General features: G+C 43.1%; 1 protein-coding gene across 2 annotated transcripts; it reads right to left on the bottom strand.

The window, feature by feature from the left end:
* Positions 1-507: 507 nt before the first annotated feature.
* On the bottom strand, positions 508-23,654 carry OGFOD1 (2-oxoglutarate and iron dependent oxygenase domain containing 1). Of its 2 annotated transcripts, none has more exons than XM_080828911.1 (13): positions 23,411-23,654; positions 21,329-21,474; positions 17,204-17,250; positions 13,767-13,867; positions 10,191-10,307; positions 9,567-9,658; positions 9,236-9,364; positions 8,842-8,955; positions 6,833-6,912; positions 6,229-6,542; positions 1,911-2,033; positions 1,381-1,439; positions 508-873 (listed from the first exon to the last, which is right to left on the bottom strand). In XM_080828911.1, the coding sequence occupies exons 1-13, from the start codon at positions 23,562-23,564 to the stop codon at positions 712-714; spliced, it is 1,638 nt and encodes a 545-aa protein (XP_080685037.1). In that variant the 5' UTR covers positions 23,565-23,654; the 3' UTR covers positions 508-711. The 2 variants fall into 2 exon arrangements, with proteins under 2 accessions (XP_080685037.1, XP_080685038.1); XM_080828912.1 differs by lacking the exon at positions 23,411-23,654 and adding an exon at positions 22,718-23,391.
* Positions 23,655-23,772: the final 118 nt, after the last annotated feature.

Raw genomic sequence — 23,772 nt, forward strand, 5'->3', positions numbered from 1 at the left:
AAACAAAGCCATAGGCAGTGGGAGGAAGTATCATGAGCCTAGCAAGAAGAGGCTAGAAGTTTCTGTAATGTTCTAAACCAGTGTGATTAGGAAGGGCAGAATCAGCCTTGAGTATTAAAAAAAAAAGTTAAAAAAAAAATCACTGGAAACATGGATGAACCTTGAAGACTTTATGCTTGGTGAAATAAGCCAGTCACAAGAGGACGAATGTTATATTGTTCTACTTCTACAGACAGACGGAAAGTGGAATGGGGCTGTCAGGGGCTGGGGGAGCGAGGTGAGGAGGGTGCTACTCTTCATGGGGACAGAGCTTCAGTCTGGGAAGATGAAAAGGTTCTGGAGGTGGATGGTGGTGACGGGCGCACAACCATGTGAACGTACTGAATGTCACTGAGGTGTACATTTAAAAATGGTTAAAATGGCACGCTTTATGTCGTGTATATTTTACCACACACAAAAACTTGTAAAAAATTACTAAGGAAGGTCATATGGAAAAGGAAAAATGAATGTTAAAAAAAAAAAGACAAAGCCTTTTTTTTTAATCAAGAGAGAGGTACCTGGCTCCAAGCTCAAGGTCTAGATTGAGGACAGTGATGATGAGTCCTACCACCCACAGATTTTAAGGACACCGTCACACAGGTCACCTTGTGGCTCCTGCGTGCCTCCCAGTCCCGAAGAAGGGTCTCTTTCCTCTAGCTCTGCCCAGCCCTGTCATTCATAATAGACAAATGAAAAGTCCCAGAAACCAGTTCTATCAGGGAAGTCTTTCTTTTGTTCGAGGCTTCGGTGGTTAATATGCTTGACAAATTTCAGAGTCTCTCTGTCTCTGTAGACCAGTGCCAAAGAGTTGTTTTCTGGATTCACTGTTAGCAGCTGAAATAAGCAAATACGATGACACATCAGAACACAGAACTTCTTCTCAATTCTTTTCCTCAATGATTCACCACTGAACAGATGGTTTTCACATCATGTACTTAGACTGGTGACAGGGGATCTTTTAAAAGGTCCTTTACTAGGCGGAGCTATTCCTCTGGCTGTCAAGGCATTTTTCCAACGAGCCCCATTCCAAATCATACCCAGAAAGATTTTTACCCAGTGCATTTATTTCTTACTATATTGAAAGATTATATGGGAATGCACCATGTAACTCTTAGCTTACATGGAATTTCTCAGTAGGGTAGGAGAAATGCTTCCTGATTATCCTTTGGCATCTTTATTCCTTGCTGAGTACTTTCTATTAGAAATTAGAACCACTGCCAGGCAGACCATCATGGTTTACCAGCTAAAGACATTGGCTAAAGGTCATAAAAATTGGGTCTCTGTAGAATGAAAGCTTCCTCAAGAACTAAAAAGGGCAGTTTGCTGTCAGAAGCAACTTACCTCTTCATCTTCACCTTTGGCAATGTAGGAGGTAAATCCACCATATTCTGGCTCCCAGCCTTACAAAGGGAAAACAAACAGCATTCAGAAAGCTCTGACTGCAAGAGTGCACCCTCTGCTTCCATCGCTGATCCCATGCTGCTTAACGCTGAGGGATCTGAGAGCTCAGTAGTAACCAACTCTAAGACTTATGAGCTTGAATTTCCATTCAATCCACACTAAGAACTGAAAACTAAGAATTGAATATAAAATGCACCTGGAAGGACAATTACATAGAAGAGGTAGATAAGGGAGTTACTTGGAGGGAAATTATGGTTTGGTCCATATCCCCCCATACCTTAGTCACAGATAAAAATCCTCTGGGTTGGGAAACTGAAGTTCATAACCCCAAGATCCCCTCCAACAGGGAGCTTCTGTCATCTGTGATCCTGGCCAAGGCACCTTACTTCTGAATTGGTGGGCTGGAGGGGGTCACCAGGGGACTGCCCCTCTCAAGGGAACAGTTCACTACTGTCCTTCCCGCCTCTTACCTTCACAGCCACAGTAGAGAAGTAAGTCCAGGGCAAATTCCGTCTTGCTGTTGTCATGGATCAAAGTGTAGTGACCGGTCTTCCAACGCCTCAGTTCCCCCTGGCATGTAGGAACACTTGAGTCTAAGAAGAAACAACAGAAGGCCAGAAAAAACTTAAAATAACTTTGATACAGGGGCGCCTAGGTGGCTCAGTCAGTTCAGTGTCTGACTCTTGATCTCAGCTCAGGTGTCGATCTCAGGGTCATGAGTTCAAGCCCTGTGTTGGGTTCCATGCTGAGTGTGGAGCCTGCTTAAGAAAATAAGCAACTTTGATACAACTGCTAGTTTGAGAGGGAAAAATAAGTAGGAGTGATCCAGCACTAAAGGGAAACAATTCCCATAAGCCCTCTGACCTACTGCTCCACCAAACCAGCCTTACTGACAGTGACTGTCAGAAATGTATTGTGTACTGTTTGTGGGGAGGGCAGGCAGGGGGACTTGACATTCTATTTCTTTCTTTACAAGAAATTTTGGATGGAATATATATTTAGCTGCCAATATAAAAATTATAACATGAATAAATTTATAATTTTAAATAGATTCCCCCTCACCACCTGCTGGCATCTCCCATTATTCATGTTTTATCTTGGTGTGATTCATTTGTTACAACTGACAAACCAATACTGATACATTATAATTGACTGAAATCCATAGTTGACATTAGGGTCCACTCCTTGTGCTGTACATTCTATGGGTCTTGATAACTGCGTAATGTTGAGTGTCCATGATCACCGTATCATACAGAATTGGTTTTAATGCCCTAAAAAACCCCTGTGCTCCACCTAATTCATCCCTCCCTCCCTTCTAGTCTCTTCCAACCACTGATTTTACTCTCTCCTTAGTTCTGCCTTTTCCAGAATGTCATAGAATTGGAATCATACAGGAAGTAGCCTTTTCAGACCGGCTGCTTTCACTCAGCAATATGTACCTAAGGTTCCTCCATGTCTTTCCATGGAGATCAAGCTTGATCGTTTCTTTTTAACTGCATCCTGTTGTGGTTAGAGAAGCTACTTTGTACGATCTATCTATCTATCTTTAATTTTTTTTTTATTTTTTATTTTCCTAAAGATTTTTTTTTTATTTTTTTAAATTTTATTTATTTCTCAGAGAGCGAGAGAGTGAGAGAGAGAGAGCGAGTGCACCAGCAGGCAGAGTGCCAGGCAGAGACAGAGAGAGAAGCAGGCTCCCTGCTGAGCAAGGTGCTGGATGCGGGACTCGATCCCAGGACCCTGGGATCATGACCTGAGATGAAGGCAGCCACTTGACTGAGCCACCCAGGTGTCCCTAAAGATTTTATTTTTAAGTAATCGCTACACCCAACATGGGGCTTGAACTTAAAACCAGAGATCAAGAGTCACATACTCTACTGATACCTATCTTCTAAAATCTACTGAGACTAAATTTGTGGCCTAACTTATGGTCTCTCCTGGAAAATGTCCCATGTTCACTTGAGAATGTATATGCCACTGCTGGGGGGTATATTGCTCTGTATTATGCTTGTTACGTGTAGCTGGTTTATTGGGTTAAGTCCTCTTAGGAGCTGACTTCTCCCAGCTTCGACTGGAGAACTGTCCCATTTCTCCCTCCAATTCTGTCAGTTTTTGCTTCGTATATTTTCAGTCTGTCATCAAGTACATAAAGATTTGTAAATTGTTGTATCTTCCGGCTGTACTGAACTTTTAAAAATATAGAACGTCCTTATTTGTCTCTTCTTTCCTGAGTTAAGGTCTATTTTGTTTGGATGCCTGGCGGGCTCAGGTGGGACAGCATGCAACTCTTTTTTTTTTTTTTTTTTTTAAGATTTTATTTATTTGACAGAGAGAGATCACAAGTAGGCAGAGAGGCAGGCAGAGAGAGAGAGGGGGAAGCAGGCTCCCTGCTGAGCAGAAAGCCTGATGTGGAGCTCGATCCCAGGACCCTGAGATCATGTCTTGAGCCAAAGGCAGAGGCTTTAACCCACTGAGGCACCCAGGCACCCCAGCAAGCAACTCTTGATCTCAGGGCCATGATGAGTTCGAGCCCCATGTCGGATGTGGAGCTTTACTTTAAAAAATAATAATAAATAAATAAATACGAAGTCTATTTTGTTTGATATTAGTAGAGCCACTCCTGCTCTCTTCTGGTTACTGTTTGCATGGAACATCTTTCTCCATCCTTTTATTTTCAATCTATTTGTGTCTCTGGATCTCAAGTGAGTCTCTTGTAGACAACAGATAGTTGAATCCTGTGTTCCTGTCTATTCTGCCAATCTCTGTCTTTTGATTGTCATTTACGTTTAATGTAATTACTGGGAAAGAAGGGCTTGATTCTTTCATTTTGCTATTTGTTTTCTAAGCTTTTTTTCTCTCTCATTTCCTGCATTACAGTCTTTTGTGTTTAGTTGATTTTTGGTATTGAAATGTTTAAATGCCTTTCTCAGTTTCCTCTATGTATACCCTACAGCTATGTTCTGTGTTGGCACCATGTGGGTTACATTTAACATCCTAAAGTTATAAAACCTCTCATTTGAGTTTATGCCAGCTTAACTTTAATAAAATAGGAAAAGTCTGCTCCTTTATGGCTTTGTCCCCACCCTTTTCTTTAAGATGATGAACTTCACAAACAGCTACTTTTTACATTTACCTCTCTATTCCCAGCTGCTTTGCATACAGTGGAGGCCCAGTAATAGAATAAAGCATCCTTAGGCTGCCTGAACAGATTTTTTCCAAGTTCCAGGTTCCCATGAAAATGAAACCAAAAAGGAATAGAGGTTAATATTCTTTCTTTCTTTCTTTCTTTCTTTCTTTCTTTCTTTCTTTCTTTCTTTCTTTTCTTTCTTTCTTTCTTTCTTTCTTTCTTTCTTTCTTTCTTTCTTTCTTTCTTTCTTTTTTAAAAGGTTTTATTTATTTGACAGAGAGTGAGAGAGCACAAGCAGGGGGAGAGGGAAAAGCAGGCTGCCCACTGATCAGGGAGCCCGATGCAGGGATCGATCCCAAGACCCTGGGATCATGACTTGAGCCAAAGGCAGGAGCTTAGCCAAGGCACCCCAAGAGATACTTTTTTAAAAAGCCCGTGAGGCCCCACTGATCTTCACCTGATTCCTTTTAGGGCCCAGGTATAGATGCCAGTATCAATTATCAAGGAAAGCTAACTTTATCTTAAAGAAAGGCTATCCTGTGTAATGACTAGCACAGAAAAAGCCACTTGGCTCTGGTTGTTCTAAATCCGTGGTGACCAATGCGACAGGTCAGTCAGTCAAGTCTGGGAGGCCACAGAATCTGTGTTATGTGGTTCTCGTGTCACACTGCTGGCTTTGTGTCCGTGGGCATCCACCTCTCTTGTCTTTGCTCTTCTAACTGCAACAGGGCAGGAGTCTTCTCCAGGAGTCAGAGTGGAAGCAGGGAGAGCACAACTGAGGAGAGGAATCGGGCAGCAGATTTTCTCATCTGATTTAGTAGGTGCCAAACCGTATATGCTCAGTTGGTAGCCACTCACATATAGGTGCCAAAATTCCCACAGAAGCCTTACCTCTTAAATTTCCTATTTTTCTCTGTTTGATCTTGTCTGTAGATAAAGACTTCCTTTACTTTTTTTTTTTTCCAAGCCTTTTTTTTACTAATCTGCACACCCAATGTTGGGCTCAAATTCATGACCCTGAGATCAAGAGTTGCACGCTCTTCCGTCTGAGCCAGCCAGGCGCCCTTAGACTTCCTCTACTTTAATAATTTCCTTCTACCTATCTGCCCGAATTCAAGCAAGTTTTTCTTAGGCTATTATTGGTCCTTGGCAGAAATAAGCTGTGTTCACCCTCCTCTCTTTGATGTTCTTATGTCTTAGAGTAGTTTGGGGCAAAGCCAGTCCTATTTCTGTCTAGTGTTCATATACTGTTAGCCTAATAAAATGTCTAAGCTGTTTCTCCTACCTAGAATGTTCTTCCCACAGATCCTTTTTGTTATTCAGGTCTTAGCTTGGATGGCAGCTCCCGAGACTGGTTTCTCCGGTTGCCCGGTCACCTAAGAGGCCGCTTGGTCATTCCTCAGCACACAACCCTATTCAAATTTTCTGCAAACCCCTTTCATTATCTTACGTTTTCTTGTGGTTGGCATACACGTTTAATCTCCATCCTCTCCCACTAGAACATAAACTCTGGGAGAGCGGAGACCTTGTTTGTTCCATCCTCCGGCTCCCAAAACAGGCCCAGCAGATCATAGATGCTTGAGTAATAGTTGTTGGATGAATCGATGATGGAAGAGTGAATGCTTCATGGTAAATAAGGACGACTCAGATCAATGGCTTACCTTGCTTGGCTTCGTTTTCCTCCGAGTCTGGGTCTGTCTGTTCCTTGCTTTGCCGGCTATTGTCGCGGAAGGCCGTCTGATGGTTCTCTGGCTCGGGGGAGCTACGGCTTGTCCCTTCCTCAGTGTTATCGGTGGCAGAGGCTCCTTCTCCCTCTTTTTGGTTCTCCACCTCATCTTTGTCTGAAGGGGCCAAGAAGTGAAGTTTCAGGCCTGTGAAGTTGGAGAGCAGCAAGAACAGGGCCTCGGAGCGGAATAATTCCATGCAGTCCTTCAGAATGTTGGGAAGCTTGCTCTCCTCGGCTTTCTCATAAAACCTGGAAAGCAGTGAGGCCAAGCTGGTCAACAAAGCCACACCTGTATAATTACTCATGGACTAAAAGCTGCTCATTAGTTTTGTACCCTGCTCCCTAAGTCCTGGCATGGCCTGCTAAAGCACAGGTTGTCAGAACAGTGAGGTTCTACCAGGGCCTGCTACTGGATGTCCCTGGGAATGAAACATCACCAGGGCCAATGTGGTATTGCTGACAAATGTCCTATTACTGGAAGTGAACCTTGCAGACAAACAGGCAGGTGCTGAACATAAAGGCAAATATCTCAGTTCTACCTTTTGTTCGGGGGACCTCGGCTGCTCCATTTCACGTCTCCTTTCTCCAAAGCCTCGCAGACCTCTGCAAATTTCTCAGGCTGGAAAATGAGCAAAGAAAGAAGCAGTTAGTGAGTCTCTCTATGATCCCACACTGGCCTTGTGGGTGGGGCCGCTCTGTAGAATCATGTTGGCTGATTCCTAAAAGGGCCAATGGATGTTCACTTCTTTCGCCCATGGTCCCCCAGGCCTGCTACAGTGCAGCCAGAACAAAGCCAGTGGATAAATCCCAAGCATGCTTTAGCCAAGAGACCCAAGTGTGGATCTGGGCTATTTCCTTTAGTGGTTGTGTATCTCATGTCAAATCACTAAACCTCTCAGACTCCTGCATTTATAAAATGAAGATCATAATACAGTCTCTTCAATTCATAAGATGTGAGGAAAAACAATGAAACTGCTTGACAGTCAATGTCATCACACTAGAACTCTCTGTAGGCCTCACCTTTATGTAATCAGCTTTCTAAATAGAGAAAGCCACGTGTAGAGCAAAAAGCTGATTAATCTATTGAAATCTGCTCCACAAGAGGCATTCTATGTGCTTGTTCAATGTGGCCTCCCAAGCAGTGTTCTTGAAACACTTTGGGGCGCCCAGTGGGTTAAGCCTCTGCCTTCGGCTTGGGTCATGATCTCAGGGTTCTGGGATCTCAGGGTTCTGAGATCGAGCCCTGCATTGGGTTCTCTGCTCAGTGTGGAGCCTGCTTCCCCCTCTCGCTGCCTGCCTCTCTGCCTACTTGTGATCTCTGTCTATCAAATAAATAAATAAAATCTTAAAAAAACAAAACAAAACAAAAACAGCAGTCCTATCAGCTATAAAACAGGAAAGAGGATCCCAAAGCCTGGTTTAGGTAAGCTGAATAAAATAGGTTCAAACAAGTTTATTTACTATAATAAATACTTCTCAAGCTCCTCAATATGCTAATGTCAGCTTTAAAATTCTGAGAGGGAGGGACACCTGGGTGGGTCAGTTAAGCATCTGCCTTCTGCTCAGGTCATGATCCCAGGGTCCTGGGATTGAGCCCCGCATTGGGCTCCCTATTCAGGGAGCCTGCTTCTCCCTCTCCCTGCTGCTCCCCCTGCTGTGCTTGCTCTCTCTGTTAAAAAAAAAAAAAAAATTCCGAGAGGGAGGGAGATGGGGGGGTAGAGAGAGAGAGAGAGAGAGAGATAGGTAGTATGTGGGGGTGTCGCAACCTTTTTTCTCATGGAGGAACGGCTCTTGGGGATGTGCTTCCATGGGACCCAGAGTCAACCGTGAGGCACCACGCCAGTGTCTAAGATCTCCTTTGGCCCTCACAACAACTCTTCAAGATGAACAAGGCATGTCTTATCCCAGTTTAACTGATGAAGAGCTATAAGCGCTGGGGGATTCAGTGATTTGCTCAGGTTAGTAAAACCACAGAGCCAGGACATGAACATAAAGTCTTCTGACTCCTGATGTAGTTCCCTCTCCACTGAAATGTGCTGTGTATCACTGTCAAACATTCATTAATAAGTGTTGCTCAGTTAATAATCTATCTTTCACTAAAAGCAATAGTAAACTGACAGGAAACCATATTCACCAAATGAATAGGAAGGAAGCTACATACAACTCCCTCTCAGTGTCAAAGCATGCATGCACGCGTGTGTGTGTGTGCATGTGTACCATTAAGATTCCAGAAAACTGGGAACACCCAAGTGTGTGTGTGTGTGTGTGTGTACCATTAAGATTCCAGAAAACTGGGGAACACCCAAGAGACTCTTAACCCACTAAGCACACAATTGATATCAATGTTAGCTACTAGCATCACTTGTATATTTTATCAACAAGATGATATAAACATTCTAACCAGGAACTAAACAAAAACTCCTTTAGTGAGGCCTGTTTACCTACCCAAGAAGCAAGAAAAACAAAAGCACAAGTTATAACAGTAAGATTTTGTTGGGGCCTGCTACTGATATCCCCAAGATACACTGGTCAGAACGTGCTGGCTTACCTTAAGGAACTCCTTTAGGAGAATTTCAGACCTTTCTTCAAACTCTTCTTGAATTTGAACTTGGTAATCCATGTCCAGATAAGTAGGGTTGATCCAATCATACAAAATTTCATGCTTACAAAGAAGTAGCAGATGCAAAACGTGAATTAACAATTCCTATTGCTTTTGTTCTTACATCATTTCGTGCTAGTAAAATATATGCAAAGCCTCACTTTATAATCTTCTCCTTGTTACACAAAAAAGTGATGGAAAACTCTGCCTGAGAAAAAGACACTATCAAAAGTTTACCCAAGAAAAGCGAAAGAAACTCAAAGTCCAATTTCATTACCAGGAAAACAAACCATATGGTAAAGCTTCTAAGATAAGAATCCCAACAACAGGCATTTATCCTTACATCTTGTGGGATGTGAGGGCTCCGAGGTATGAGAGGTTCAAAGTAGTTGGGAGGCCGGGTCAGTGAAGGACCATGGAACCAGCCACTTATAGACAAACGCGACTTTTCTTCAGATAGGACTTCAGAAACCTGAAAGGACAAGGCCAGCAGCACATGAACATACCCGCTGAGGGGGACGATTGCCAGGATGTGCTCACTTCCGGATCCGTCAGGCCAGAGGCGCGCACAACCTGGCCACGGAAGTCCAACAGGAAGTGGTCACATTTCGATAACAGGGAACTAAAGAGCATGATCCTTAGTACTCTGTGTATTTGTGGTTTGTAATCATTACCTGGTGAAAGGATACTGGAGACACTTCAAAGAAAACCAGTGTGTTCCATGAAGGGATAAGAGACTTGACGATCTGCTTCGGCTGAAAGTGTTCTGCACCAGGAGAGAAGACAACACGAATGTGGTTTCCTTATCAGCAACCACTTTCAGGCCACCTTGCTTCACTTTGACAATTCTCAGATTTCTAAGGGTAACTAGATGTACCCTGCAGATTGCAGAACGCCACCCCCTTCCGTCTGTTTCACTCAGTTCTGCTAGCTGACCACTGTTCGTGCTACGCCATCTGTTATCGCTGAGGGCTAGGATAAGTTTGGAAAGTTTTCGAGAGTCAACATCTGGTGTCAGTCATTAGGAAACCCTGACTTCCTGTCAGACAGACTGGCCCCGGCAGACTGATGGCCCCAGGCAGCTTTCCACGTGTTCCCTCTTTCTAGGTTAGTACTCAGGAGTAGGGTCTGACTAGTCCTCATGCTAATAATGGACTCCACCTCTGGAGTAATGACTCCAATGTAGAGAGGCAGCTGTCAGGGCTGGTGTCTGCTCCCCCTCCTCAGAGGAGGACACACACTGTGTGTTAAGAGCTCAGAAGTAGCTACCGGTTCTGATGTGCACGTGCTTGTCTTACCATCAACATCGTACAGGTCCAGGGTGCCCCCCAAGCTCCTGTCCCAGGGAGGAACCAGGTAAAGAATGAAGGCGATCCGGCGCCCTTCCAGCTCGTCGTCATGGCACAGTAGGGCATCTGCAATAGTGCAACACATGCTTTAATGTCCCTGAGCCAACAAGGAGCAGCCAATACTCTGATCCTGCATTTTAATATCGGTCCATCTGATATCCACTTGCAACGTGAGCTCCTCCAGCTGTAAGATGACACTTATTTCTCCTGTTTTATAATCGGAGACATAAAACTGGGAAGATGGAGAACTCTAAAAGCACTGAGGAGCACACATATGCAGAGACCCCGGAGATAATCACTAACAATATTTTTGCTTATGTACTTCCAGTATTTTTCCTACATATGTTTGCTTTTTAAAAAAATGGGTGTCCTATAGTGGTTGTTTTGTGGCCTTTTTATTGCCTGCCCAATGTCTGTTCTCATCACTCCACACACCTGTCATGGTTTTAATGGCCTATAGTTATGCTACTATATGGACTATGAATTACTTTCTTTCTCCTTTAATTAATTTTCTACTTGTTGTTTCCATTTCTCATCTATTAAGCAAAAGTGAACAAATGAACATCATTGTATGTAGATCTCTTGGTAGCAGTTCCTGTTAATTTCTTGAGCTAAAGCTTCTAAAAGCTGTTAGGTGGGACTGAGCAAGGGAGGCATCCCTGCAGGGCAGGAGAAGGAGGGTTTGCTATGGTGAACTCTGATCGTTCACACATGCAGGGATTGTTTCGATAAAGAAATATCCTGAAGGTGACAGAAGCCATGGTTTTCACTGCTGACGAAGGAAATTACAAATACAGAAATGGAGAAATCTGGGATAATCCTATGGTGTTGAATTGCAACTGTAGGAATCAAGGTGAATTGAGTTTCCTATGTATGTAGATATTTACTTAGACACCTACATATTTCTAGACACTGACACACACACACACGTAAATGCATGTGTGCATATGCACATCTGTGTATTCACTACTTCTTCTCTATTGAAAGGCCTGGGAACGGTGACACCCCTAACAGCAGAAACACTCAGAGTCCAGATCTTGATTTCTTTTTTTTTTTTTTTAAAGATTTTATTTATTTATTTGACAGACAGAGATCACAAGTAGGCAGAGAGGCAGGCAGAGAGGGGGAAGCAGGCTCCCCGCTGAGCAGAGAGCCCGATGCGGGGCTTGATCCCAGGACCCCGGGATCATGACCTGAGCCGAAGGCAGAGGCTTCAACCCACTGAGCCACCCAGGTGCCCCCAGATCTTGATTTCTAAGCATCATTTGTCTCTAAAAGGAATCAGGGTTCTTTGGAAGAATGGCTAACTCTGGGTCTAGAGCAAGGGACACATAAGACGAGCCCGGAAAATCTTGTTCTGCTAGGAAGTAAGATATATTATGAATGATGGGGACCCATCAAAAGGACACAGAAATCAGTTTAAAGGGGCTCCCCTTGATCAAATCAGGGACAAGATGAGCCTCACTTTGATAGAGCAACTGATTATAGCCCATTACATGGTGACCCATAAATCCACACTGATGTAAATAAATATATGAATAAATAAATGGGAAGAGAGGAAGGTTTCCTTTACAGAATGACAACCAATAAATGTAAAGGGAATGATTTTATTATTTAAAAAAATCACCATTTGGCAACCTGCACAGTAATAATTTTGCAAGAAATGCCAGAGGGTGCTAAAATAAGTGAATCAACGTTGGAGGAGAAATGGTATATTTACATAATCCTTAAGTATCTCCCCACAAAATTCTTACTCACTTACAGAAAGAAAAAGAACAAGTTTATAGTAGGAAAACCTGACATCAGTTACCACCTTAATTAAATAATTAAAGTTAGTATCACTAGCCTATGACACGTAGAAACCATATACCACTTGGTAAGATGCAGCAAAAAACCCCCACATAATTGATTCTGTAACATTTCTACCCAAAATGCAAGGCTTGAATCTAATCACGAGGAGGCATCAGACAAATCCAAATTGAGGGCAGATTGACAAAATGAGTCATCTGTAAACCTTTGGAAGCATTTAGATCATGAAAGTCAAGGCAAGACTGAAGAACTGTTCTAGACAGAGGGAGACCAAATCAGGCATGACAGTTATGCAAGCCCGGAGAGGATCCTTTTGCAATCAAGGACCAAATAGTAGAACTTGAATGGAGCCTGTGGATTAGATGGGAATAATGTATCGATCTTAATTTCCTGATTTTGATGGTTTATTGCCATCATCTAGGAGAATGTCCTTGTTGTAGGAATCACTGAAGAACATGGGGGTCCTGGCGCAGGCCAGCAACCTACTCTCAAGTAAAATGGGAAAAAACTATTTGTACAGTGCTTGCCATGTTCCTGTAAGTTTGAAATGATTTTCAATTAGAAAGAAAAAAGTTTTTAAAAAAGGATGTAGGACAGGACTTGTCCTGTGTGTCACTCAGCGTCAAAAAGTGCTTGCCAATGTATACTTCTCCCATTAGACTCTATACTGTATGAGAGTAAACCCACATCAAAATTCCACTTAGTAAAACAGGGGCGCCTGGGTGGCTCAGTGAGTTAAAGCCTCTGCCTTCAGCTCGGGTCCTGATCCCGGGGTCCTGGGATCGAGCCCCGCATAGGGCTCTCTGCTTAGCTGGGAGCCTGTTTCCCCACTTCTCTCTCTGCCTACTTGTGATCTCTGTCTGTCAAATAAGTAAATAAAATTTTTAAAAAAATTTTTACTTAGTAAAACAAATCAAAACACTTTCCCTTTCAGGTGAAAAAGCAAACATGCTTTCAAAAAGACATTTCTATGCTCACAAAGGGAACAGGTGACGATGGAAACCTCTGAAGGGAAAGGGAGACGAGGAGAAGGTGCGGGGCCTGTCAAGGTTTATACTGTATCCTTCTACATCGTTTGAAGATCTTTTCCTTAAAAACGTAGTCCTTTCTTACCTTCAAAAGAACAAGGGGAAAAAAAAAAAAAGGCACTGAGGGTAATTTGCTCCCTAGGAAGCCCAAGAGTGGAGTTGACAATACTGCCTCTGAGTTTCCTGATGCTGTATACCAAGTTGGCTGGTGTGTGCCTTGTCAGCATTTTTCTGAAAATTTGGTCAACAGCTTTCATCATATTTCCACCAAAAGGAACTACTGCCTTAAAAGATGGGCATTTTGGTATTCAAGCCAGGTCAAATCTATTAAGAAGGTCCTAATGCGGGGTGCCTGGGTGGCTCAGTTGTTAAGCGTCTGCCTTTGGCTTGGGTCATGATCCCAGGATCCTGGGATCGAGGCCCACATCAGGCTCCCTGCTCAGCGGGAGGACTGCTACTGCTTCTCCCTCTCCCTCTCCCACTCCCCTTGCTTGTGTTCTCTCTCTCACTGTCTCTCTCTCTGTCAAATAAATAAATAAATAAAAACTTAAAAAAAAAAAAAGGTCCTAATGCTATGGGCAGGGGGCATGTCCAAGTCTAGGATTCTGGCACACTGATGCTATCTCGCCAACACTATGTAGCTAAAGCCTGTAAGTCCTCCAGACATCAAGGCCTTTATCTTTCTTACCAGAGAATTCATATTTAGCACAGGACATGTCAATAGTTGATTCCAGGTCAATCTTGGAAATGTCAGCAAGCCAAGTCCGGAAATCTTCAAACAGAACTTTCCTAGAAATGTCAACAAAGGTAACTTGTTAGCCACAGTGTTTGGATCTCGGCCACAGCTACTTTTTCCTGGATGCTGTTGTAGCTTCTTTACTTTCAACTTGCACAGTTTAGGACTTGGACCTGAAATAAAGAGAAAGAAATACAAAGCCATCTACTGTAATATAGTTTTGCTCTGCTACTCTGTTTTACTTTCTTCCTCTTAAGTTGATAGCATGCCCCATCACAGTAGTACTCTGCCCTTTGTCATAAATCAGCACACTAATGGTCCTTTCTGAGAGTTTTAGACACATTTTGTGGCACTCAATACTACCCCACTGTTTAATGACCACTTGGGTGACACTGTTGCAGATTAAAAACTTCAAGTTGCAATGATGGTAACTTGCTAACTGTGTAGGATCAGAAAACCTTTCATAGAAGTTCTGATGCTAGCATGGTACCAGTAAGAGATGCCGAACATTTCCATTCACCAGCTAACAGGGCTCTCTGTAGAGAAATCTCTTTAACCCCATTTATAACTCACTCAGCCAATCAACTTTGAAATTATGTGAATCTTGATGAATTGAGAACATTTTGAAAGGACTTATGTCAGTTCATATGTTGCACAGACAATATTTTTTGGACCATCTTAGTCCAGATGTACACAACTGAAAATGCAACTGTGCTGTTCATAATTAAATGTCAAGTCTCCAGGCTGATCTCCTAAGATTTTAATAACAAGTCTCTTTTCTATTCTATACATTACCAAACCAAAAAGTTCTATAAAATACTGTGCGAGGTTGGGCCAACCGGAAATGCCACATAACTTCAAAAACAGAATCGCAGACTATATCAATTGCGCCAGCAGAGCAAAATGCAGAACCAGGCTTGAGATGTGGGCGGTGAACATTTCTGCAAAGTCTTGATGCTTTAAGCAACTATTATCGAAGCCTTAAATCCCCCTTTTACTGGTAACATTAGCTTCCTCAAATGTATTCCATAAAAAGCTCCTCCTTTAGTCATTCTATGAAAGTGTCACAAGGACAGGATTATTTTCTGTCATTATTCTCATTTGTTAATTGAATTTAGGAGAAATCACAGAGCCCAACTGGGAAGTATAAACATCACTTTTCTCTTCCAAGGAATCCCGTCTCTCACTCCAGCCGGCTGTGATCCTGTGGGTCACAGGATCCATTCCTGTGGGAACGGAACCTCAGTCCTACAGGAAAGGCTTACCAGAGGCATGCTGTGAACTAAGGAGATAATGCCTTCTAGCGCGATCATCTCTCTTTGGAACAACAACAAAAGGTCAAAATAAATATGAAATATTAGAGATGCAGTTCACACACGAGCAACACTTCAGAATTAGGAAGAAATAACAATCCGTGCAGGCTGCCATCATATATCAAAATGTCCCAGAGGATGAAAGAGAATGAGAAAAAAAAAAAAATGACTTCTGTAGGGGCACCTGGGTGGCTCAGTGGGTTAAAGCCTCTGCCTTCAGCTCAGGTCATGATCCCAGGGTCCTGGGATCGAGCCTGGGATCGAGCCCCGCAATGGGCTCCCTGCTCAGTGGAAAGCCTGCTTCTCTCTTTCCTACTCCCCCTGATTGTGTTCCCTCTCTCGTTGTGTCTCTGCCTGTCAAATAAATAAATAAATCTCAAAAAAAATCATTCACATCGTGCGAGCAGTTTTAGTGTCTTTTTTTTTTTAAGGGTTTTATTTACTTGACAGAGAGAGAGAGAGAGCGAGCACAAGCAGGAGAAGTGGCAGGCAGAAAGAGAGGGAGAAGCAGGCTCTCTGCTGAGCAGAGACCCTGACATGGGGCTCAGTCCCAGCACCTTGGGATCATGACCTGAGCCAAAGGCAGACACTTAACCAACTAAGCCACCAACGTGCTCCCATCTTTTCTCTTGACAAGTGTACTGCATCAACTCTAATATGCCTTCTCGGTAAGAAGAATCATTATTTTGCTATCACTTAAAAAAATGTTGCCAATTAAAATAGGACACAACAGTAATTTGTGAGACACCGGATCTCAGCAGTGCTAAAATGTGAGAAAAGAAAATGTATCTTAGAATTGGTGAAATCGGGTTTAACTTAACCATTCTCATGTATTAAAATTCACACACGTCATATTCAACGGTTGTAGAGTTTTCCGCTCATGCTTGTATCATTACCTATATATATCTCAATGAGTGGCCATTTAATTTGTATATAATTTTTCATTATTTTGGGGCACCGGGTGGCTCACTGGGTTGTGTCCGCCTCTTGATTTCAGCTCAGGTCATGATCTTAGGGTCATAGGATAGATCAAGCCCTGAATCAGGTTCCACACTCAGTAGGGAGTCTACTGGGAAGATTCTTTCTCCCTCTCTCCCTTCCCCTCTCCCAACTAGCATTAGAGCGTGCACTCTCTTTCTCTAAAACGAATAAATCTTAAAAAAAATTTTTTTTTACTATTCTAAACATTACGACATGCAATCTTGCATGGAATTTTTTGAGCACATCCTTAATTATTTTCTCAGGGTAAATTTTTTTTTTTTTTTAAGATTTTATTTATTTATTTGACAGCGAGAGATCACAGGTAGACAGAGAGGCAGGCAGAGAGAGAGAGAGGGAAGCAGGCTCCCTGCTGAGCAGAGAGCCCAATGTGGGGCTCGATCTCAGGACCCGGAGATCATGACCCAAGCAGAAGGCAGTGGCTTAACCCACTGAGCCACCCAGGTGCCCTCAGGGTAAATTCCTAAAAGTGGAATGACACTATAAAAAGGTAAGCATAGGGACGCCTGGGTGGCTCAGTTGGTGAAGTGGCTGCCTTCGGCTCGGGTCATGTCCCGGCGTCCTGGGATCGAGTCCCGCATCGGGCTCCTTGCTCGGCGGGGAGCCTGCTTCTCCCTCTGCCTCTGCCTGCCACTCTGTCTGCCTGTGCTTGCTCGCTCTCTCTCTAACAAATAAATAAATTTAAATTAAAAAAAAATTTTTTTTAAAAATTTTAAAAAGAAGCATAATTTGAAGAGTTTTGATACATTTTTCAAAACCATCACCTAAGAAAGGGATCTATACTTCTGTCAGCATTGGGGGGTTTTGGTTTGAATATATGCCAACCTAACATGTGAAAAATGGTTTCAGCAGTGTTTCCTTGATTGCTGACAAAGCTGAACATTTATCACTGACAAGGTGGGCACTGGAATCAGACTGACCTGAGTTTGTAGCTTAGTTCCCTCAGTTTTCATCTACAAAGCCTTGAAAAAGTTACATAATTTCTCAGTCTGTTTTCTCCTCTACAAAATGGGATAATGACCTAATGTTACATGATGTAACATTTTCCACACCCAAGAAATATGATTAGTTGTTTACCTTAAAGCACAGATGTGAGGCTCCCTTCTCTTCTTCAAATCATCAGACTTGATCATAGAAAAAGGAAAAAAAAAAGATATAACCTTTATATATTCGAAACACACAGGAAAGCAGTTCAGTGCGTATCCTAGTAGTAGAGGATTGTGATAAAGAGCCTGGACACCAACAAGCTGCCTGGGTTTGACCTATGGCCACTCCATGTGGCAGCTCCGTGACCCGGGCAAGTTACTTAATACCTTTGGACCTTACTCATGCAAATACATAAATAGTCATCGACAGAAGTGTTTATTGTGAGGGAGACAATAAACCTAAAAAGCTGAAGGTTGGTAAGAAAGAAGGTGACAAAGGCACAGGGCAAAACAGGATATGAGGGACTAGGCGTGCTGAAGTTTGGGAAGGGTCTGCAAGCACAAACATGGTGGCCAGTCTAGGTTTCGCTGAGTGAAGCCAAGCCCTGAAGAAGGTTAGGAAACATGCCAAGGGAATATCTAGGCAAAGAGGACTCAAGGTCCTGGAGTGCCTGGGTGGCTCAGCCAGTTAAGTGTCTGACTCTTGATTTCAGTCAGGTTGTGATCTCAGGGTTGTGAGATCAAGCCCCACGTCAGGCTACCTGCTCAGCACGGAAGCTACTTGAGATTCTCTCTTCCTCTCCCTCTGCTCCTCCCACCCCCCAGCACTCTCTCTCTAAAAATTAAATCAATTAATTAAAAAGAAAAAAGAGGATTCAAGGTCCTGAGCATGAAGAAATCCAAAGAGATTGTGGCTGGAGCACAGAGAGTGTGGGGGACAGCAGTAGGAGATGAGGCCCGAGAGGCAATGGGATGCCTTAGAGCTCTTCTAAGTATTTTGGCTTTCTGTCAGAGAAATGAAGAACCTTTGGAGGCTTTAAGCAAGGGAGTAATAGATTTCCATTTACGTTTTTAAAAACTGAGATAAAATTTACCATTTTAACCATCTGAGTGCTTAATTCAGTGGATTTAATATACTCAGGTTGTTGTGTGGACCACCACCGTCTGATTCCAGAACACTTATCATCCCCACCCCAAAAGGAAACCCTATAAGCATTAGGCAGTCGCTGTACATGGTCTTCTCCCCCAAGGTCGCGGCAACCACTAATCTACTTTCTGCCTCTCTATATGGATTTGCCTAGTCGGGACATTACATATAAGTGGAATCCTACAACACGTGGCCTTGTGTGTCTAGTTTCTTTTAATACATTCCCAAGGCTCCTCCATGTCACAGAAGCATTGCTCTGCCATTCTTATTCCTGGCTGAGTAATATTCCATTGTGTGGCTAGACCACACTCATCTGTCCATTCATCAGGTGATAGACATTTGGGTTCTTTCCACTTTTTTAGATATTATGAATAATCTGCTATGGCCATTGGTGTACTTGTTTTTATGTGCACATATTTTCAATTCTCTTGGGTCCACTGTTACTTGAAAAGAACACAATGGCTGTGATTGTATACGTGGGCAAGAGTGGAAGCAGTGAGACTGGCTAATAAACTAATAGAATAATTCTGATGAGAAGATAAGATGCTTTGGACTGGTTGTTGGTAGTGCAAGTGGAAAGAAGTGGTTTTTTTCCAGATATGTTTTGTGGAGAGAACCTGCAGAATTTCCTGACAAACTAGGTATGAGGTCAGAGAGGAAGAGAAAGTTTTTAGCCTGGGCCACTTGGAAAGATAGAGTTGCCATTCACTGGATGGGTAACTTTGCAGGTGGAGAAGATTTAGGGGGAGAAGAACAGGAGTTTAGTTTTGGGCTTAAGTGTGAGACACTTAACAGATATCCAAGAATAGAGGCAAAGCTCTGGGAGTCCCTGGAAATCTGCCTGGAAGTGGCCCAAGGGCAAAGCCCTAAAGTACTCCATCATTAAAAGTCAGGTACAAAAGGAAGACTTACCAGAGGAAACCAAGCACTTACCAGGTAGAAGGAAGACGGAGAGAACATCGTATACTGAAAGTAAAGAAAATGTCTCCCGGAGAAAGGAGTAACATAGTAGCTCAAATGCAGCTGGAAGGTCAAGTGAAATGAATCCTGTATTTACTAATGTGGAAGTTGTGAGTGACCTTGACAAGTGTAGTTTCGGTGCAGTAGCCCGTAAAAGCCTGATGTAAAGTGGGCTTAACAGAGAATGGGAGTAGTATTTGAGAAAGCACAGACAACTTACATGGAATTCTACTGTTAAGAAGAGCAGAGGAATGAGGTGAAGGGCAAAGTCAGGTCAAAAGCATTTTTTTCTTAGGAAGAGCTTTCTTTTTACATGTCACAAGGAATGATCCAGAAGACAAGGAAAAAACCAATGTATTCCCCTCATCTGTACAACAGGAATAGTAAGGTACTTCCTTCATAGGACTGTTATGAGTACTTAGCATGGCATAAAGCATGCACTCAGTAACACTTGCTTTAAAATATCCAGAATATCAGGAAACTCTTACTGACACGCTTGCTTGGGAAGGTTGTAAGATGTCATAGACCCCATTATTATTATTATTATTATTTTTAAAGATTTTATTTATTTATTTGACAGAGAGAGAGAGAGAGAGAGATTACAAGTAGGCAGAGAGGCAGGCAGAGAGAGGGGGGGAAGCAGGCTCCCCACTGAGCAGACAGCCCGATGCAGGGCTCGACCCCAGGACCCTGAGATCATGACCCGAGCCGAAGGCAGAGGCTTAACCCACTGAGCCACCCAGGTGCCCCGAGGTTGTAAGATGTCATAGACCCCATTATTAAGGCAATTCATAACACAAGCAAAGAAAAGCAGATATAAGCAAAGTTTGAAGGGATAGGAGACTAAAAATAGGTTTTACATCTACTGTTTTAGGATGAAGAAGTTCAGTCCCAACAGCAAAGTAGAATTTTACCAAATATCCATACGATCTAAAGTAATCTTTTTCCCCCCTCCTCATTACCCAGGCCCCTTTTTATTATTTTGCCACTCACTGATATCAGTTAGAAGTATTTTCATCTACCCGACGGCATCAAGTAAAAACCAGGTTGGTTTCTCTGTTTTAGTAATCAGAGACATGTACAGCCCTAAATCAACAAGGATAACCTAGTCTTATTGAAGTTGATATAATTACAAAGGCAGACAGTGGTGGCTTTTAATGTATATAACTTTACTAGGATAAAAGTTTAACTTTCATCAGATTTCCTGAACTGGTAAGAGTCATATCAAGTGTGTATTTAACTTGGTTAATTCAATTATATGTGTTAAAGCCCAAAGATCGACGGATTGGAGGACACAATCAGCTCTAGTGCAAAAGAATAAAGGCACGAGAGGGAAATCGTGTTATTTACTCCCTTATCCCAGATAAAGAGAAGCCAAACAGTTTCTAAACCGTTTGGTTTCTCTTTAGAAAGAAATGCAAAGAAAACAAAATAATCCTCATCTTTTTCATTTTTATTTTATTCTGTGGTTTTAAAGGGCTGATATCCTTGAGATTTTATGAAGGATTTCCAAGTGTGATGTATGCCATGTACTAAAAATATGTTACCCTCAAACTGGGGAAGCCAATGACCTATATTTCTACATCCAGACTGAGCCCTGTCTTCTGAGAGTAGAAAAACTGGCCTTGATTTTGATATGGTCTTTCCTGCCAAATCAAACTGTCCACCAAAAAAAGAACAGATCTCACTTCCCATAGTCAGACTGTGATGCACAGTATACTACAGTATATAAAGCTACCTAAAGGCATGAACTAAAAAATGTAAATGGGTATTATTTTCCAACATACAATTCTCTTCAGCATACCAATCCCCAAAATGTACTTAATTCCCTTTGTTTATAATGTGCTTAACTTACTGGTTTACTGTATTTCCTGACTATCTGTTCCCATCGCTAGCACCTCTCTTAGTTTAAATTTAGAAGCCTTACAGGGCAGGAACTGGCAGGAACTGACCCCCTTCTGTCAGAGGCTCCCATGCAATAATTACAGCACCTAACACACTGTTAATATTCAGTAAGCTTATGTGAAAGAATGAATGCTTTTAGCAATGTCAAGGCAAGAACCTTCCAAGGCAAACCCAATCTAAAACCTCTAATCTAAAGGTAACAAATGATTCTGTAGATAATGCATTTCTGAGGTGGAAGAGTGAATGTGAAAGGGACATAAATACCTGCTGGAACTTATATAAATCGTTATACTTTTCATGGAAGTCCAAGTTCAAAAGTTCCTTCTGAAGCCCTTCCAAGAAGTTTTGGCTTTGGATGAAGTTTGGGATCACGCAGTGAAGAAAGGGATCCATGTCCATGACAATGGCCTCTGTTGGAAGGAAAACATTACTTATGGCTTTTTCCCCTTTTGTATTTCTTTAAAGATTTTATTTATTTATTTGACAGAGAGAGAGAGAGATTACAAGTAGGCAGAGGGGCAGGCAGAGAGAGAGGGGGAAGCAGGCTCCCCGCTGAGCAGAGAGCCCAATGTGGGGCTCGATCCCAGGACCCTGAGACCATGACCTGAGCTGAAGGCAGAGGCTTAACCCACTGAGCCACCCAGGTGCCCCCCACTTTGTATTTTTGACCCAAATAGCATGGCACAGGGAATGCAAAAAGGAATGGTCAGAAATTTTCAGAAATCTAGTACCTAAAGACTTGGGGGAAGAATTATAAGCTCTCCCCCACCTTTTTTTACCCATTCAATATTACTTTTTAAATATATTCTGCTTAAAATACTAGTCCTTAGGAGTACAGGTGGTGTCACTAAGTTAAGGTTCTTGCGTTTTGTTTGTTTGTTTGTTTGTTTGTTTTTTAGTTCAGGGATTAGCCACTGAACTGAATATATTTTAGATTCTTTATTCATTTCCCCCCAACTTAAAGTGAGAGGAGCAAATTAAAAATGAGAATAGAGGGGCACCTCGGTGGCTCAGTCGGTTGGGCATCCAACTCTTGATTTTGGCTCAGGTCATGATCTCAGGGTTGTGAGATAGAGCCCTGTAGTGGGCTCCATACTAGGCTAGGAACCTGCTTAAAAATCTGTCTCTCCTCTCCTTCTGAGCTCCAACCCCTAAAAAAATGAGAATAGCAATACTGGCTGACAAGTTTTTTTCAACCCTGCCTTTTCTTTCCCCAAGTTACTGTTGGAGGAAGTTACAACTCACACTTTCTTTCTTTCTTTCTTTTTTTTTTAAACAAGTCTTTTTTTTTTTTTAGATTATTTATTTATTTGACAGACAGAGATCACAAGTAAAGGCAGAGAGGCAGGCAGAGAGAGAGGAGGAAGCAGGCTCCCCGCAGAGCAGAGAGCCGGATGTGGGGCTTGATCCCAGGACTCTGGGATCATAACCTGAGCCGGAGGGAGGCTTTAACCCACTGAGCCGCCCAGGCGCCCCCAACGTACACTTTCTTTTTAAATCAGTTCAAGTATAACTCTTCAATGCCTTGATTTCTGTCTCAAAACTTTAGCTACTGCCTCCGATACTCTAAAGATTAGGTAACCCCCTAATATTAATAGTCCCCACCACCATCACCACCATATAGCCCGTGCCAAACACAGCGGTGTTACATACGTGATGTCACTTCATCTCCTCGGGAACCCTGTGGTAGACATTATCGCTGTTTCCATCCTACAGCTGAGGATATTGACAAGTCCCTGCGGGTACAGAGCTTGCCCTTTCCACACTAAGCGATCACTTTCTATGTACATCCAGACACCCAGGACTCACCCCTTCAAAGCACTTAACAACTGAAACCAAAATCATGGCAAACTCTAGGAGGGAAAGCATGATGCATGAAGCGGAATTCTCATCCTCTAAAGCGGTATCTGAAGCCGAGGCAGGAATCGTTTAAGGTGGGTTCCTTCCCTTGCTCAATACTCGTTTACTTCCCACAGGTCACGTAGTCGACCTATGGGCGTGTAAAAACGAGTAAGCTCGGGTGCCAAGCTCATAATACATGCTCTGGCTACACGATTTTGGGAGAGCCGGTCACTGCCCTCGGAGGAACTACAAACTTGCATGCCCCTCTGCTTCCCAACTCTGGGGCCTGCGTTTCTTCCTCTTCTCAGATTTCTAAATCCAAGCCGGACTTGGAATAATAGAGGGCAGCAGGAGAGTCCGAGGTGGACAAAGTCACACTGTCTCCAAGGGCCTCTTCCCTTGTGGCCCCGCTGCCGGGGGGCTCGGCTCGAGTGGCAGGACTTTCAGAGGCCCCCAGCCAGACCCTGCTCCCCCCCCCCCCCCCCGCCCCCAGCACCCGGTTACCGTGACGGAACGGCGTCCTGCGGCTCCAGGCCTCAGACACCTGCTTTTTCAACGTTTCTTGCGTGACAGCGTCCGAAAACTCCGCTATCACCTCCTTCTTTCCCTTTTTCCCCGGCCGGCCGGGAACAGGCTCAGCTGGCCGTTTCCCATTCATCTTCTCTTAAGCTACAGTCCCACGCCACACTGATTAAGCAGCTACTCTCCTAGGCTGACTACAATTCCCAAAATGCCCCCATTCCCGTGTTCCCCAGCGCCGACCAATAGGAAGTACTAAGGTTAAAGAAGGCGGAGCCCATTCCTGGTGTACCAATGGAAACTCTAGATATTGCGGCCGTCTCATCAGAGATTGGCCTAGTGGCAGG

The sequence above is a fragment of the Martes martes genome, assembly GCF_963455335.1.
Source record: "Martes martes genome assembly, chromosome: 17".
NCBI lineage: Eukaryota > Metazoa > Chordata > Mammalia > Carnivora > Mustelidae > Martes > Martes martes.

Excerpts from the sequence above, each read along its gene's own strand:
- OGFOD1 (XM_080828911.1), bottom strand. The coding sequence starts at position 23,564 with ATGAATGGGAAACGGCCAGCTGAGCCTGTTCCCGGCCGGCCGGGGAAA. Across the intron at positions 2,034-6,228 it reads GGAAAACGAAGCCAAGCAAG|ACTCAAGTGTTCCTACATGC; the intron begins GTAAGCCATTGA and ends GTTTCTTCTTAG. Across the intron at positions 874-1,380 it reads CCAAAGGTGAAGATGAAGAG|CTGCTAACAGTGAATCCAGA; the intron begins GTAAGTTGCTTC and ends TGCTTATTTCAG.